Source organism: Phaseolus vulgaris, chromosome 1, assembly GCF_000499845.2.
Source record: "Phaseolus vulgaris cultivar G19833 chromosome 1, P. vulgaris v2.0, whole genome shotgun sequence".
Lineage (NCBI taxonomy): Eukaryota > Viridiplantae > Streptophyta > Magnoliopsida > Fabales > Fabaceae > Phaseolus > Phaseolus vulgaris.
Window position 1 is genome coordinate 28,579,280 of NC_023759.2, and position 18,335 is coordinate 28,597,614.

General features: G+C 35.4%; 1 protein-coding gene across 2 annotated transcripts; it reads left to right on the plus strand.

Moving 5' to 3' along the window:
- The first annotated feature begins 1,403 nt into the window (after positions 1-1,403).
- Positions 1,404-14,187, plus strand: LOC137813842 (uncharacterized). Of its 2 annotated transcripts, none has more exons than XM_068616285.1 (17): positions 1,404-1,754; positions 1,845-1,976; positions 2,616-2,753; positions 2,891-2,941; positions 3,335-3,424; positions 3,507-3,653; positions 5,994-6,101; positions 6,553-6,633; positions 7,464-8,150; positions 9,281-9,448; positions 10,452-10,617; positions 11,580-11,725; positions 12,306-12,584; positions 12,669-12,803; positions 12,874-13,055; positions 13,187-13,266; positions 13,989-14,187. In XM_068616285.1, exons 1-16 carry the CDS (start codon positions 1,662-1,664, stop codon positions 13,251-13,253), a joined length of 2,670 nt encoding a protein of 889 aa, XP_068472386.1. In that variant the 5' UTR covers positions 1,404-1,661; the 3' UTR covers positions 13,254-13,266; positions 13,989-14,187. The 2 variants fall into 2 exon arrangements, with proteins under 2 accessions (XP_068472386.1, XP_068472385.1); XM_068616284.1 differs by having other exon boundaries at positions 1,442-1,754; positions 7,425-8,150.
- The last annotated feature ends 4,148 nt before the right edge of the window (positions 14,188-18,335 follow it).

Below are 18,335 nucleotides of genomic sequence, written 5' to 3' on the forward strand. Positions count from 1 at the left end.
TCTTAGAAAAATACTTGGTTTAGATTTTGTTCACAATTTTTCAACTTTTCAAAAATCTCGAATTTTGTTTTCTATTTAATCGCGAACTCTGTTTCTTTGTATCTTCAGGAATAATTTGCTTCCAATTTTGTTTCAGATTATAGATTCAATTTTCTCATTTTTCTCCTTAGGTTTCGTTTACCATTTTGATTCAGAGAAGCAATTTGAACTTTCACGTGATTCAATTCATTCATAGTGATAAACGTTTCCTTCAAATCGTCTAGTCATACACTCCTATTTGTCTAGTGCATGCATGCATCCACTAAACTGTCTAGTTAGATCGTCTACTTTAACTAAAAACACAAAATTATCATAAATAAAAGTTAAGACTCAAATAAACCTAATTAGATGAATCTCAATTAAAACAATGAATTTATTATAATTATATTTGGTCAATCTTAAGAATCAAACTAAATAATTAGCAAAATAATGTAATCTTATTACAAATAAGGAAACATTATAAGTAGAAAGGATAAAATTTAATCACATTACAAACAGAAGTACCATTCCAGATTTACTTAAAAAAATGAAGAGACCAAATAAAACCTATTTAAAAATCTTAAGCACATTAGACAAAACTTACATTTAATAGATCTCATTGATTGTACAAAACTTTGTTGTACCTCGTAAGTCATTCATCAAAGTTCTATGAATCACTTTCCAAAAGTTTTTCTCTCTCCTTAAATCACAAGAAAATGTTGTAGGTAACATATATGATGATTCAGATAACTGTATTAAATATAGCCCTTCTAATGCCCTTTACTGAAATAACTATCCAAACCAATAAATAGTTTGCATTAAAAAAATCAGTTTACATGCGTCCAAATAAATATAAACTCTATGAAGGATAGGCTTAAACACATCCTAAAATGCTTTAAACTCTAATCATCACCTTGGTAAGGCTCTCGTGATAACTTAATGGTATAATTAGGTTTAAACCTTAATAATTCATGCCAATAGTCACATATGTGCCTATATTACTTTTAGAAGGAACCAACAACAAAAATGTTACCCTTTTTTCACAAAATTAACTCCATGCTGCACCGTTAACATATATTCTCCCTCATTCTACATAATACAGATATTACCCAAATACTTGCAAAATAAACTAAATCACAATTTGGATATATTTCACTATACCCTGGTCACAAGTTAATCTATTACAATACAGAGCAAAATAAACCAATTTACAAATTTAACGCATCAAACTAAACTTTTTAAAAGTTAATGGACCACACTGAACAAAAAAATAACTAAAGGAGTAAAAATATAAAAATATTTAATAGATTTTATGGTAAAAAAAAAATACATGATCCGCAACGAAAAAAAAAACACATGTATAGCCTAGATCCCAAAAATTAGTCATTAATATTTATTTAATTAATCTTCGTTTTAAAAAAGTATGAACCTCCTTTAATACCAATCCAAAAAATTGGAGTTTATATATGAAACGACAAAGAGAGTGATGCCGTGGTAGAATCTCCGCGTCCTCTGAGTAAGCGAGCAAGCGAGCAAGCAAGTAAGGGAGTGCAGAAACAAACCCTAAAGCCCGAATCGAAGAGCAATTGGTTAGTCGCTATTGGACCACCACTCTGGCATTGGGAGAAGTGAGAGCGTGATCAATGGGTGCAAGTCGAAAGCTCCAGGGAGAGATAGATCGTGTTCTGAAGAAGGTCCAGGAAGGTGTTGAAGTCTTCGATAGCATCTGGAACAAGGTGCTTCATTCGCTTCTCTCACATTTTTTGCTGTTCCTTTTTCCAATTACACTGTTTCTGAACAAAATGACGGGTTTCGTTTGGGAATAGGTTTACGACACGGACAATGCTAACCAGAAGGAGAAATTTGAAGCAGACCTCAAGAAGGAGATTAAGAAGCTCCAGAGGTACAGAGACCAAATAAAAACGTGGATTCAGTCCAGTGAGATCAAGGACAAGAAGGTATTTTTTTTTTAAAAAAAAATTAATTAATTTATCCAGCACGGGGAATTGTGGGTGGATATTTTACTTATTTGGTAGCTATATTTAGGTACACAAGACGATAATATTGATGTATGTATGCTTTTAATTTACTTTTAGGGAAAATCCGAGAAGAAGCTCTCTGATTAAGATTGAGATTATAAGCTATTTTCGAATTCACTAATTCAAAACACACATTTTCAGTACTTGGAATTCTGGTTGGTAAATGTCGTGTGAATTTTGCGGTTAGCCTTCGATTGTAGCATGTTTGGAACAGATAATTAATAAAAAACTTTTTTCTAAAGCTCTCCAGGGATAAATTGTTGTTTTCTTGAAATAAGTTAAACCAAATATGCACTTGTTAATAAATGTGTTTCCAGGGAAGTTACAATCTATGGCAAGGATTCAGAAGTCACGCTACATCATTTTAGCTTGAACATGAGCTGTGTGGATCGTGTTGACATTTTAAATATTGAATGTTCCTGGTTAGATGGTAGTGCTCCTTGGTTTGTCATGTTTGATGGGGACACGGGGTGTATCACATTTTAAATATTGAATGTTGAAATTTAGCTACACGGCTTTGAGTTTGACAATGCTTTCTCTTGTGACATCTTGACATAGGTTAGTGCCTCATATGAGCAAGCTTTGGTGGATGCACGCAAGCTAATTGAACGAGAAATGGAAAGATTTAAGATATGTGAGAAGGAAACAAAGACCAAAGCATTTTCTAAAGAAGGTTTGGGTCAGCAGCCTAAGACTGTGAGTCTCTTTCCTGGGAAATATTACCTTTTTATTTGTTGTAATTTGACTCCTTTTTGGGTTTTTTCTTGGTGTTTTTTTATTGTGCTTATGTCAATTTGGGCTGAGTAATTTGTTATGTCACTGTCTTCTAATAGGATCCTAGAGAGAAGGCTAAATCAGAGACAAGGGATTGGTTGAACAATGTGGTATGAAACCAATTCCTTTGAAGAACTTTTATTTTTTTTTATGTGTTCAATATGGCTAATGCATGTGCTTGTAGCTCTTGTCCAAAGTGCTTACTCAGGAAAATGGTTAGCCTCATTTGCTTTCTGTCTAGTGTTTGTTTATTGGCAAATGGTAATATGCTGGTTGACTGTTGAGACCTTTTCACTATTGGCAATATCTAAGTTATTGTTGGTTCTTCAGATTTTCTTCTTTTAGAATTCTGTTTATGCTAGTCTAGTGTCTGCCTTCCTCGTGATGTTCATTGGAATATCTCTTTGATAATATATTATTAAGATGAATACATATTGATTTCACTTACATACTTGTTTGTCTCATCATTTGCAAATTTTCATGTTATTTTAAATATTGAGCAGGTTGGAGAGTTAGAATCCCAGATTGATAACTTTGAAGCAGAGCTTGAAGGGCTTTCTGTTAAGAAAGGAAAGAGCAGGCCACCCAGATTGGTATGAAATATTGGATGTATATTTTGTTGAAATGACAGTTTGCCTTTCCCGTGGCCATTGACATGTTAATTTTGTTTCCCAGACACATCTAGAGACATCAATTACTCGGCACAAGGCTCATATAAAAAAATGTGAATTCATTTTGAGGCTACTAGATAATGATGAATTAAGTCCTGAGCAGGTTAATGATGTTAAAGATTTCTTGGATGACTATGTTGAGCGTAATCAGGTTTGTCTTTTACAAATTGTTCTGCTTTATAAATTGAACACTTGAGTGAATGTTGTTGATCTTTCTACCAGACCTGTGTATATGTATTTTCCACCTGTCAGAATTGTCTATTTTATATTCAAGAGTATTATTGATAGTTAATGCTAAATCAATTTAGAAGAGAGCAATTAAGATACTACTACTTCTTTTTATGCATTGAACCTAGGATATACCAATCATCTAGGGTACTGGGAAAAAAATATTCTATTTTTTACTCCTCCAAGTTACTAAATTTCCTCCAAAAATAGTGCAATGTCCAGTAGTGGACCTCCTTTTAGTCACTATCCCTGCATAGTGAGCATCAATGTAGCTTTAAGAATTGCACTCCCCTTCCTTTTCTATATAAATTCCTCTTTTCTATCGTTCTTTTAAGATACTGTAGAATTCTATGAGTGGCTTGTAAGTGAATGTGTCAAGCAGTGAATAAATTGACTAACAAAACTTTCAATGAATACACTACCTGACCTTCTGAGATATATAGATTAATATAACAAGACGCTATAATATCTTAGCCACTACAATATCATCTGCATTACTCAATTGAGGTTTGATTGTATGGAGTTACTTATAGGTTTACGAGCTGTCTTACCTGTCTCTTGGAGCAAATTTGTGACACATTTTCTGTTGAGATATGAAAATACCTTCTTAGAGTGAGACACTTCAATTTCTAGAATATACTTTAGCCTGTTAAGAGTTTTTAGCTCGACTCCCTTTGCTAGAATTTGTCTCAAGACTTGTTCCTTCCAATCATCACCGACTACAATAATATTAGGCACATGTGCTAACACAGTCATACCTTCTGAGCTCGAGTATTATTTTAATATAATGCACAAATGTAATATGTGTATTGGATACCTTAAGTGTAACCCAACATAATGGTCTATTTATATCTATAAATATAATGCACGAATGTGATACGTGGATACTATGCATATCCGATACGATGATATGGTTCTTCTAATAATAACAGAATATGGTACGTGTAAGATACATGGTTAAAAATGTATACAAATTCATAAAACATAATAAATATAAATATATAACTACAATTGTGCAAATTGAAACATAAATCACATTTCTTAAACAAAAATTACTTTCTATTATTTATGTATAGGAATAACTATCAATTTTATTACTTTTTAAAATAATTAATAGAGAACAATTTTCTCTTTGGTTTATGAATAAACAATGTTATATGTTTTTATATTACGTATACTTATATCTTTCTTGTAGTTTTATTGGCTATAAGTGCTTTAAAAGCTTGGACACTTCCAAAAGTCTTGGTATGTGCGTGAAACAAGTAAAAGATTGGTGCTTCGTAAGTTTAGATACAAGTATCCTAGAGTATCAGTGTTGGATACATATTGGACATGGATACACGAAGCAAATTGAAGTATAAGTGCTTCATAAATTTATTCAAGATTGGTATGAAGATAAGTAAAGCTAAATCAATTTACAAGAGAGCAAGTAAGATGCTACTATTTCCCAAGACACATTCAACCTAGTTATGCCAAGTACCTACGATGCTTGGAAAAACAAACCTTAATGAAGCTCTTATTTCCTAAAATTTTCTGTTTCCCATATTGTATTCTTGGGAATCCCTTTTGTTTGGTTTTGAGAAGCAACAGGGAAGGAAGAATTAGATGAAAAGAGAAAATAAGTAGGTTTTTAGGCTCTTTGGATTAGGAAATATGGGAAGAAAATGAAGAGAAGGAAAAGTTTAGTTCTCTCCACTTTTTTGATTGGATAAAATGAAAGAAGAAAGGAAATAGAATTATGTTTATTGACCTTTTTAAAACATAATTCTATTAGAAAAAAACCAGTAAGCATATTTTTGGCTGTTAGAACAAAATATGATCCCTTCTCTCCATTATGGAGAGACCAAATTAGAGCCATGCCGCTCTCTCCATCACTGCAGTTCTGAACGAGGGACAATTTCTAAGGAAGTGCGTTTCTCTCTCACCCAGATTTAGGCTTTCAAAATCTTTGGTTTAAAACTAGTGTAAGGGTGTGTTTGGAGGAAGAGGGATAATTTTTTTCTTTAACTAAACATTCCCCTTGTTTAAAAAATCAGAATGAGATTAGATTAACAAAATGAGAGGATGTCACATAACCTTCCAATAATTCCTTATTCATTTATTATATAAATTCTGTGTAAACAGTTTTAGTCTTTATTAAAATAAAAAATTCCCTACCTTCATTTCCATTCAAACATTGCCTAATGCTTGAGTCTGCACAAAATTTATGTTTTCTTTCTAGTTTTGTGTCTTTCTTTTTTCTAATTTTCATTTTCTTCTGCAGGAGGATTTTGATGAATTTAGTGATGTTGATGAACTGTACAGTTCATTACCTTTAGACAAGGTGGACACCCTAGAAGAACTTGTTACAATTCCCACCGCTCTTTCTAAGGTAAAGGTGTCTGTTTAATCATTCTTGCCTTGGTTGCAAACATACATACAAATACAATTGGATGTGTATGTTGTAGATTTGTTTTATGTGATTGGCGTATATCAATTAATTTTGGCATGTAAGCATTTCACCCTTGAATTATATATATTAGATTGTCTATTTTCTGATGCTACTATATTGTATCTGAAAATAACTTAATGAATATTGTGGGTTCTACACATGGAAATAAGTCCACGCATCATACCTTCCCCAAACCCAAAAGTATTAGGATCCTATGGCAGTAATGGCCATTTCTTCTCTTTTATTTTTTTATTGTTATTTATGTTGTGCATATTGGTTCTAGGCTTCCTATATTTGAAATTCGTGTTTTATGCTTACATTTCCTTCATGCTAACATATTAGAATAATTATAATTATTCTTTGTGGAATCCTAATTTATATATATTTTCAGGTGGCACCTAGTCTTGGCGTGAAAAATTCTTCAGTAGTATCAACATCACAATCAGCGTCAGCATCTGCATCACAAACATCTGTATGTATTTTTTGTTTCTACAATATGAAAATATTTCTCTGGAGTCTATTGAAAATTGAAATCTTGGGATGTTGTTTCAGAATATTCTGTGTTGCTCTTGCTTTTATTTAGTTTATTTACTCTGCTTGGATGCTCCTGCTAGATATTTCATTGTGTAAATGAAGTTGCTTTTACATCCCTCGACCAATTGTTATTTGATGGTTTGCAGTGATGATAAATAGTGATATGAGCAATCAATTCCTTTGCTACAATTAGTTGGTAAAGAGATTAAATTCCGAAGCATATTGGAAGCAGTACTGTTTTGCAAGATGGTGTTGCACAATGCTAATAATTATAATTAACTTACAGGATACAATGTAAAGGATTTATACACTTACAACATGAAGAAAACACTCAAAAAGTAGTTATTTGAACCCAATTTTTATGATATAAATCTTACTTTTAAAAATGGTGTTGCAAAATAATAATAATAATTAACTTACAGGTCACAATGTAAAGGATTTATACACTTACAACATGAAGAAAACACTCAAAAAGTAGTTATTTTAACCCAAATTTTACAATATAAATCTTACATTTAAAACTTGATAGCCAAAATTATGCAAATTCTGATGAAGCATCTCGTAATACTTAATTGCAAATATTAATTGTAAGCAATGGGATCATGACTAGAGTTTCAGTAAGTCCATGTAATCACTATTTTACTTGACTAGTTACGGGTGGGTATAAATACTGCATTCTCATAAGTTGTCATTTAAATTGATAAACATTATTGTTAATTCCCAATCCAGGAAGCTATTATTTCTAATCACCAGGATACATCTGTCCAGGAGCAAGCTGATGACACAGCATCCCAGGATAGCAATTCTGACAATGTTGCCAAAACTCCACCTCCTAAAAGTGGTGGAATTAGTTCTGCTACTTCAACTCCTACTGGCAACCTCACTTCTCCAATTTCTGTGAATGTTTCTAGTCATACCCTATCTAGTCCACCTGCTGTTGCAGCCATACCTAGCTCAAATTCGGTGCGGAATGTCTTGGAGAGTAGTAATGTTACCAATTCATCTTCTGTAAATCAGTCTACCTCTACAAAGGAGGAAGACATTAATAGCTTCCCTAGCCGGAGACCGTCTCCATCGCTTTCTGATGCAACACTTTTGAGGGGAAGAAACTCCCTATCAAATCAAGCAACAGCCAGCATCCCTCTTGGTTCTGCAAACATGGTTCCTAGCAATGGGGCCCTTGGATCAGTCCCTTCAGCCTCTGAAATAGCTAAAAGGAACATGTTGGCCGCTGATGATAGACTTGGAAGTAGTGCGATGGTGCAGCCTCTTGTATCCCCACTAAGTAATAGATTGATCTTGCCTCAGGCTGCAAAGGCTAATGATGGAACTGTTTCAGTTGACGCTAGTACTGTTAATGACACTGGAGCTGTATCTGGGAGAGTTTTCTCCCCTTCTGTTGTTCCTGGCATGCAATGGAGACCTGGAAGTCCCTTTCAGAATCAGAATGATGCTGTAAGTTTTCTGTCCGTAATTTTCTTTTGCTTTGGTATTTAGTTTTCCACCATGTTAATTTTTGTGGAATCTGAAGTGTGAACTATTATTGGTTAGTTAGACCCTCCAAAAATTACATTTTCTGTTGCTGTTTTTAATTGTAATTTATATGAAGACATCTGTACTGGTTGCGAGTGTGGAGTTTGTATATGTGGTTTTAGAGTATGGAGTTTGTATATATGATTTTAAAGTGTGGAGTTTGTGTATGTGGTTTCAAAGTATGGAGTTCATTTATGTATATTAAAATATTACTTGCAATTAGATTGTTGTACTAATGGCTGTTGATTAGTTTGTTCCTGGAAACTGTATGCAAGGATGTTTGTATATGTGGTTTTAAAGTGTGGAGTTTGTGTATGTGGTTTCAAAGTATGGAGTTCATTTATGTATATTAACATATTACTTGCAATTAGATTGTAATACTAATGGCTGTTGATTAGTTTGTTCCCGGAAATAGTATGCAAGGATATCAGCTTTTGAATTCAAATCAAAGCTAAAATCTAACACGTGTGTTGAAATCTAGAATCCTATTTTATGAAATTCTGTGATATGGTACCCATTCATCATAATTTCATAGAGTAACCTAAGTTACATTGTTAGTGGCCACATTCATATCGACCTTAATTCTTACATCTGTTGAAAACTACAGAGTATTTATTGCTTTAGAACTATTCAACCATACAATGTTCCTAACATTTATATATACATTGGGCGTTTGATTTATCATGCCTGGGATTGGTGATCACCAGAGCTATTTTATATAGTATTGTCTGGATCAAAAGGTCATTCCTGATCTCTTGTGTTAATGGCATTTCATTTAAGACCTTAAATGCTTGATTAATACCTCTGACAATCTTCCACTAATATGATATATATGTTTTTGCTATGTTTATGTGCGTGAATCCATTTACATGTAAAATTATTACATGGGTGCACAGTTATATAACTACTTTCAAGTAGTAGTCAGTCCACTACAAATGCTTCAGTCACTCTTGTTATTGCTAGGTTGAATGGAAGTATCATCCTGGTCCTGTTATTGTATATATGTAAAATTGTTATCACTGAAGAGACTTGTTTAATCTATACTTCTTCAGGGCCAGCTTCGGGGAAGAACTGAAATAGCTCCTGATCAAAGGGAAAAGTTTTTGCAGAAGTATCAGCAAGTGCAACAAGGGCACAGTACCCTTCTTAATATGCCTTCTCTTGTTGGGGGAAACCATAAGCAGTTTTCTGCCCAGCAGCAAAACCCCCTTTTGCAACAGGTACTTCTTGTATATCACATTTGTCTTTTCTTTGCTTGAAGGTTTATCTTTTCTTGGAAGGTTCATTATGGTACAAAAAAATTGAGGTATCTAGCCTAAACATGCGTGTTCTTCTAATGCTACTTTATTGTTGATTTTTACTTTGGTTCTTTACTACAGAAGCTTTGGTCCTCTTGATATTATTCCAAGCTGAATTGGACTTCTATTTTTAATTTTTTTTCAGTTCAAAGTGATGGAGAAAGTTATTGGGGGGAAAAAGGGAAGAAAATTCATGTTTCTTTTTGTTAGTCATAATTTAGTGCCTCATAATTTGTCTGGTTATGAGTGTATTACTGAAATGTGAATCCTATTCATAGAAAGGAAAAATTAAGGACTTCTGTGCTTGCTTTGCCCACAATAGAAATTAAAGCAATTAATGTTTTGTACTCAGGGTAGCATATGAATTCATGGATCATCCTAAATCACCTCACATTTCATCTTGTAGTATCAAGTAGAATTGAAAATTTCCATACTGATGCGAGTTAGATTGTGTGGTCTGAGTGAATTACTTGTTTGATCAGTTGTAGTCTGATTAGCTAGACTGCTGTCGTTTTCCGTTTGTCAGTTGTCACTGGAGGCTTGTTAGTCAGCTGTTATAACTTATAACTGATTTCGTCAGTTAAGTGAGCTTCTGTAGTTTATATGTATTTGCCTCAGCACTTGTAAAAACTATGATATTCAATACAAAGTTTTCTTTTCTGTTTTCTTAATGTGGTATAAGTATCAGTAATTAAATATGGCATACTGTTAATTCACATTTTAAAATGTTGTTAATGGTGTATTTCTTGAAGCTTTTGTTTTCATTTTCAATTTTCCTTCCATATGTACTCTTCTTTATGAATGAACTTTTTCTGATTAAGAGCTTATTTTTCTGTTAAATGATAATATTTAACTAACTCCTTTTATGACATAATTTCTTCTACATCAGAAAAATATATTTTATGACATAGTGCAATGTATGCAGTTTAACTCTCATGGCTCATCTGTTTCTTCTCAATCTGGTATTGGACTTGGGGTCCAGTCCACAAGTCTCAGCGGTATTTCTTCTGCATCACTACAGCAGCCACCCAATTCTGTCCATTCCCCCTCTAGTCAACAGTCACTGATGCCAGGTGTTTCTAAAGATTCAGGCATGTGTTGTTTGTTAATAGCCTTATGTTATTGTGTTTTGCTGAATAAATTTTCTCCTTTTAAATTGGAATACTTTCTTCCTTTCCTTTATGGGCTCAATGAGTGATTGGAATAGTATGATTTTATATATGGGTTCCCATAGATAGTTCCCAATCCATGTTATTCAGTTATGGTTGTTTTCCAATGAATACTGAACAAACACATTTTATTGACTTCTGAATTTCCTATTATGTAATAAAGGGAAGATTTAAATGACTAATGCCCGATAAATATTTGTATCATGAAGGTGAAAAAGGTGATTGTTGGAGATCTCGTATCAACCCAAGATAATGTTAAATTATAGTACATAAGTGAATGCAAATCTCATCTTATAAATTAGTTTTGCAAAATTGAGTTAGATATAAATTCTACTTTCTTATCATGGTATCAGAGCATATAAAAACCTTATCTTAGCAATATTTGTTGGGACTGTTGTGCCACCTGTTATTGAGTTCCTATCATACCATCCATAAATATCTATTTCCACACTTGAGATGACAAATCCTCGGTGTAAGGGGTGTGTTGAAGATCCCACTAAGGTTAAGTTTTAGTATATAAATGGGTGCAAACTTCATCTTCTAAACTGGTTTTGTTATGTTAAATTAGATTTAAATTCCACTTTTAGCAGTGATAATTCTCTATTTTTCCCTTCATAATGAATATTATTGTAGGAGACTATTTTATGAGCTCCCTGCTCCCAATAAAGAAATATCTCTGAGTTGTTAGTTTAACAAGTAAATTGGGAATAACATATCCGTGTACTTGGACTGTGGATCAAATATAAAATAGTACTGAAATGACATATTGTTCAATATACAAGCCCATCTATTATAAGAATATAATTATTTAAGATAAAAAAACCTAATACTAGTGTTGGTGTTATTATGAGAGTATTACATTATATACTATTTATATTATGCAGATGTTGGCAATTCCAAGAGTGAAGAACAGCAGCAACATCAGAATTTTCCTGATGAGCCAATAACTGAATCTACTGCTAGCACTGGGATTGGCAAGAATCTCATAAATGAAGATGATTCAAAATCAGCATATGCTGTAGATTCTCCTGTATGCTGCCTCATTCTTAATTTGTTTATATTCAAGATATATCTTACTCTAATATATAAGAAGCATATATAATTTTTATTAATACCTCCTACTTTGCCGTGCTTGTAATGCTTCAATAAATCTGGGATCATAAGCTGGGGAAAACCTGGGGTTTGGTCTTCCTAGTCTTTTCATTAGGTAGGTCAATGAAATTACTACATTAAATTGCACTTGTAGTTCTGATCAATTTCTTTCTAAGGCAGAAGTAAAATATAAAATTTGTAAATGTATTTTTTAATTTTGAAGGAACAGAGCACATGCATGTATGTAAGTTCTTTATATTTTTTTCTCCCATTTAGTTGCTAGTTCATGTAAACAAATTTATTACTTTGATAGCATCCATCTGATTTGAAAACCAGTTGAACAGCTCTATTGTAGTGCTTTTATGAGTTAAGGTGATGAGATATGAGCAGAATACAAATGGTAGGACTTCCCTGATTTGCAGATGTCAAAATATGCATTTTGATTGATGTATTCTATATATATATATATATATTATTTGATGATGATATAGGTTGACTATTTGTTGTTTATGCTGCAGGTAGGAGTGTCTGCCTCTCTTCCAGAATCTGCTCAAACTTCCAGAGATATTGATTTGTCTCCTGGCCAACCATTACAATCCAATCAACCTACTGGCAACCTTGGTGTCATTGGTAGAAGAAATGGTTCTGAACATGGAGCAATTGGTGATGGTTTTAATGCATCCAGTGTTAGTTCTGGTGGAGTGCGTGATCAATTGTATAATTTGCAAATGCTTGAGGCAGCCCACTTCAAAATTCCCCTACCCAAAGACTCTGAACGTCCCAGGACTTATACACCTGTATGCATTGCTTGTTATAATCATCCTCATGTTCATTGGATAATCTATTATATGCTCATTGATGGATTTTCTTCGGTAATGCAGAAACATCCGACAATTACACCTCCTAGTTATCCTCAAGTACAGTCACCTATTGTTAATAATCCCGCCTTTTGGGAGAGAGTGGGTCTGGAACCATTTGGCACTGATACTCTATTCTTTGCGTTTTATTATCAACAGGTATCTGAACTTTCTGGGATTAAGTATTGGGTCTTTTTGCCTTGTGAGCTTATATGTATTTTTTCTGCAGAATACTTACCAACAATATCTGGCTGCAAAGGAGTTAAAGAAGCAGTCTTGGAGATACCACAGAAAGTTTAACACTTGGTTTCAGCGGCATGAAGAGCCTAAAGTTGCTACTGATGAATATGAGCAGGGAACTTATGTGTACTTTGATTTCCAAATTACAAATGACGAGATGCAACATGGATGGTATGCTGTGCAAGCATAATTATTGATATTTGCCGTCAAAATTTTAGTGAATACCTGAACAATACTGTACATTGTTTGACTTTACACTTCTGTTTGTTCTAACTTGTCTGTATGTCGATGTGGTTATCCAGGTGTCAAAGAATCAAGACTGAATTCACTTTTGAGTATAATTATCTTGAAGATGATCTCCTTGTATAAAAGACACCATCCGGTAATTATATTTCTTTGTGCTTAATAATTTTGAGGAATATTTTCCTATTAGACTGGTTAGCTAGTTTTGGCTTTGAAGTCTTAACTAATGAAATAAAATACAAACTTAATAGAAGAAAACTGCCATTAAATTTATTATTTTTCTTAAAGACTAGTTAATTAATTAGAATCAATCTCGGATAAAGATTTGAAAGTAACAAGGCTAACGATTGCTTTTCTAGAATTTACATGATTTGATTTTTCACAACTTTTACTGTCTTTTATGTTGACCTTGCTTGGAACCTTTATTTTTAAAAATTGGCAATTACCAGTATAAACCCCAACAAGAAAAATATGAAAGAATGAAATAATGCTACTATTCATGCAGTTAAAGTCCTAACCATTCAGCTTCAGCTTGATGCGTCAAGTTGAAGCACATTTCTTCAATTTTTTTCCTGTTTCTGCATAAATTTGAGATGTACATTTGTATTATTTGGAGAAATGCTCTACATTCAGAAGGAATGAGTTATTCTTTTAAGACCGATATGTAAAGATTGATTTGGGCGGTATTTTGAAGAGTTTGTGATTCTTTGGGTCTGAATGGCTCCTATTATTGACCCTTCCAAATCTTTGTTATGTCTAACATTTCATTTAGCTGATAAGCTTATTATCCTCAAACATTGGTAGTCTCCTTTACAAAGCCTTGTTTGTTTGTTTTAATTATAGCAGCCCATGTCCTTGCAGGTATTGCGAAATGTTTGGAATTGTTGACCAGAAAGTTATTTATTCAATGCACATTGTTACTACAGGTTATTAGGCTACCGTTCTTTGTCAAATCCTGTGTGTTTGTATTTTCTTCTTCATACTAATTTTCTTAGGTTGATACTTGCTTGTACGATTCTATTTGCAAGGATTAGAATAATATGCATGTTTTCTCTTTCAATCTTGTCTCTATTTGTGCTCTGTTTTCTCATTTTTCTGTTTAGGGACAATGAAAAAGAAAGAAAATATGATGAAAGAGATAATGGTAAAATAAGGGATGACTGATTTTGAGTGAATATTCTAGACTTGAGTGCTAAATACACACTTAGTTGCATTATACATACCTAAAGATAATTAATAGAGTACAGTTCACAAAGAGGGCAATTGAACTATATCAATTTACGAAGATACAATGAACCAAAGCTAATTGGAAAGTGAGATATTAAATATTAATTACAATGGTTGTTAGGTTTGTAATTCTCACTCCTCAAGTTGGTTGTAGATATCAAAACAATCCAGCTTGATACAACATATTCCTGGTCCGTGTCCAGAGAGCTTTGGCAGCTAATTGATTGTTTGAGTTGACAATGGATGTGCACTGTCTCAAGCAAAGTTGGTACAAATTAAGTGAGAGTGAATTCAAACATCTCTGATTTATTTACGGAGGCTTAGATTCGATGTAATTTGAAAGAGCTGTCTGATTGTCACAAATTAACTTTATCGTTCTAATCTCAAAATTGTAACACTACTAAAAGTTATTTCAATACATGGTGGTCAAAATCGTAAGTCAACTTGTAGAAATGCACGATTGTACGCTTCTGCCATGCATGGCGACTTCATCCATGCTCAGAATCGCAAATGTGCAGAATCAGTAGACTTGTCAAGCAGAATTTTTAGGACGGAGGAATTTTCAAGTTTTTTTAGTGTTACTGTTAGAGTTGGTCCATACATCAGTACAAGGCCCAGGGAGCAACCCGTTTGGATGAAGGATTTTATAATTGGATAGGCCCATGAAGTTTAGGAATGTCTGCCATTATTATGTTGTTTTATTTTAGTTGTTTTATTTTACAATTAAACTGTAAGGCCCATGGCCATCTTATGCCCTTAAAAGGGACCAACAATATGAATGAAGACAGAGAAGTTTTTGGTTAGCCCTAGTTTTAGCATCACAGTAACAAAGGTCTAACAAATTTGGTGCTTTCATTGATCCTACCATGGCTTCCCACCCTCCATCAAAAGATATGGAAGCAATCTTATCCAGCATTCAAGCAACCCTCACAGACATGAAAAGCCAACTTGAGGACACCACTAGTAGGCAATCTACCCTAGAAGCCAGGAATGACCACCTTCAGTCCACCTTCACGACCATCCTGGACCAGGTAGCACTCCTAACTCAAACAGAAAATAGAACCCCCAATATGAACCAGCAACACAACCCTCATTCCACTCAATCTCACTCCCACCATCAACAATTTCCCACCAATGCCCTACGACCACCAACACTGAGCCTATCCTTCTTTGACGGTACAAACCCCTACACCTCCACCACCTCATATGCCCATTAAACGTTTATCCTCCTCCCAACTGCAAGAAAGACGAGCCCTAGGTTTATGCTACAACTGTGACGAAATTTTTTTTCCAGGCCATAAATGCACTTCATCTCGGTTTTTACTTCTATTAGATGACCCAAATATTGCAATTCAACCCACGGAGGAGATTTCCCATTCCGATGACTACCCCAACACTATTCACTTTCACCTTTCACCCCAAGCCCTCTCAGGTTCTGTGTCTCCCAAAACCCTCAAATTCACAGGTTTAATTCATAACCTCCCTGTTACGGTTTTGATTGACTCAGGCAGCTCTCACAATATCCTTCAACCACGCATAGCCCACCATTTAAACTTAGCCATATCTCCCAACCCACCCCTCTCTGTAATGGTTGGAAATGGGGAGTTCATTAAGTGTCAAGGTATTTGCCCATTGGTGGACATCTCTCTCCAGAACTCCACGTTCACTATTCCCTTTTACCTTCTTCCCATTAAAGGTGCTGATGTGGTTTTGGGCGTAGAATGGTTAAGCACTCTAGGGTCAATCCAAGCAGATTTCTCCATCCCTAGCATAGAGTTTACCCACAACAACCAACAAATGACTTTGCAAGCCTCCAACTCACCCAACCCCTCAGCTACCACGTATCACCAGTTTCGTCACTACCTGTCCAATAAATCTATTGCCTCTTTACACCTCCTATCTGTGGAAACCCAAGCCCGCTCCCACACATCCATAGACACGAACATTGATAATACCTCTCCAACGTTCTCCCACCTACCCTTACCCATCAAATCTCTTCTTCAAGAATACCAGGGTATCTTTCAAAAACCTCAAGGATTGCCTCCACAGAGACCACATGACCACCATATACCACTGTTACCAAATACACCACCAATCAAAGTGAAACCATACCGCTACCCACACCACCATAAGGAAGTTATCACCACCCTCATTTCTGAAATGCTGCAAGAGGGTATTATTCAACCCAGTACAAGCCCATTCTCCTCACCGCGTTTCTGTGTGGATTACAGGGCCCTAAATGCAGCCACCATTCGTGACCACTTTCCCATTCCCACCATTGATGAATTGCTAGATGAGTTAGGCTCAGCTATTGTGTTTACTAAAATAGACTTAGACTTACACTCAGGCTACCACCAAATACTTCTTATGCCAGAAGACACTTACAAAACAGCCTTTCGCACTATTGATGGTCACTACGAATTCTTGGTCATGCCATTTGGTTTAACTAACGCCCCTTCTACTTTTCAGGCAGTAATGAATGATCTTCTCAGACCATACCTCCGCCGGTTTGTCTTAGTTTTTTTTGATGATATTTTAATTTATAGCCCAAGCTTGCAGGACCATTTTGTTCATTTAAAAACGATATTGGAAGTGCTTCGAACACAATTTTTTTGCCAAGCTTTCCAAATGTAGTTTCGCAACCACAGAAGTAAGCTACCTCGGTCACATCATTTCTGCTCATAGGGTCCAACCAGACCCAGAGAAGATCATCGCCATTCACAACTGGCCTCAGCCACGCTCACTCACGACATTAAGGGGTTTCCTCGGCCTCACCGGATTCTACAGAAAGTTCATAAAGCACTACGCCACTCTCGTCGCTCCTCTCACCGACTTATTACAGCACCACAAATTTACATGGTCGGAGCTCGCGCAGCAAGCATTTGACAATTTAAAATTACACATGACCAAAATGCCTACCCTACACCTTCCAGACTTCAAGCTCCCATTTGTGGTAGAAACCGACGCGTCTGCAGTGGCCGTTGGAGCTGTTCTCAGCCAAACAGGGCACCCACTGGCTTTCTTCAGCAAAAAGATGAACCCCAAGCTCCAAGCTTCCTCCGTTTATGTTCGAGAGATGTATGCCATAACAGAAGCAGTCAAAAGATGGCGTCAGTATCTCATTGGTCAGCACTTCAAAATAATCACTGATCAAAAGAGTCTCAACACCCTTCTTTCCCAAACCATACAAACCCCAGAACAGCACAAATGGACAACAAAACTACAGGGATATGATTTTCAAATTATTTACAGACCTGGAAGGGAAAACGCCGCAGCTGATGCTTTGTCACGACAGAGTCAGGATTCCACACTCATCATGCTTGCAGTATCATCCCCCATCCCTCAATTGATTCAAGAACTCCAAAAATTTTTTGGCACCACAGAAGGCCAGGACGTAATCCACGCGTGCACAAGCGGTCAACAGCAGCCGAGCCTCTTCTCCACCAGTCAAGGATTATTATTTTTTCGCCACCAGATTTTTGTGCCAGCAGCAAACAACTTTCGCCAACGTATCATGACGGAGTTCCATGCTTCCCCTTACGGTGGCCACTCCAGCATCAAACCCACTCTCAAGCGCATAGCTGCTTCCTTCTATTGGCCAAAATGGACCAGAGACGTCCACCTTTTCATCCAACAGTGTTCCATATGTCAAAAAAACAAATATATGCCAACCAAAACTCAAGGATTACTTCAACCTTTGCCAATTCCAAAACAAGTATGGAAGGATATATCAATGGATTTTATTACTCACCTTCCGGTTTCCGCTGGCCACTCGGTAGTTTGGGTTATCTGTGACAGACTCACAAAATATGCACACTTCATTGCTCTTCCCACACATTTCACGGCCCAACAACTAGCAAGGCGTTTCTCGGTTGAAATCTGTCGCCTCCATGGCATACCAAAAACCATAGTTTCGGACCGAGACCCCTTATTCACTAGCACTTTCTGGCAACATCTGTTTAAGGCACAAGGAACCATGTT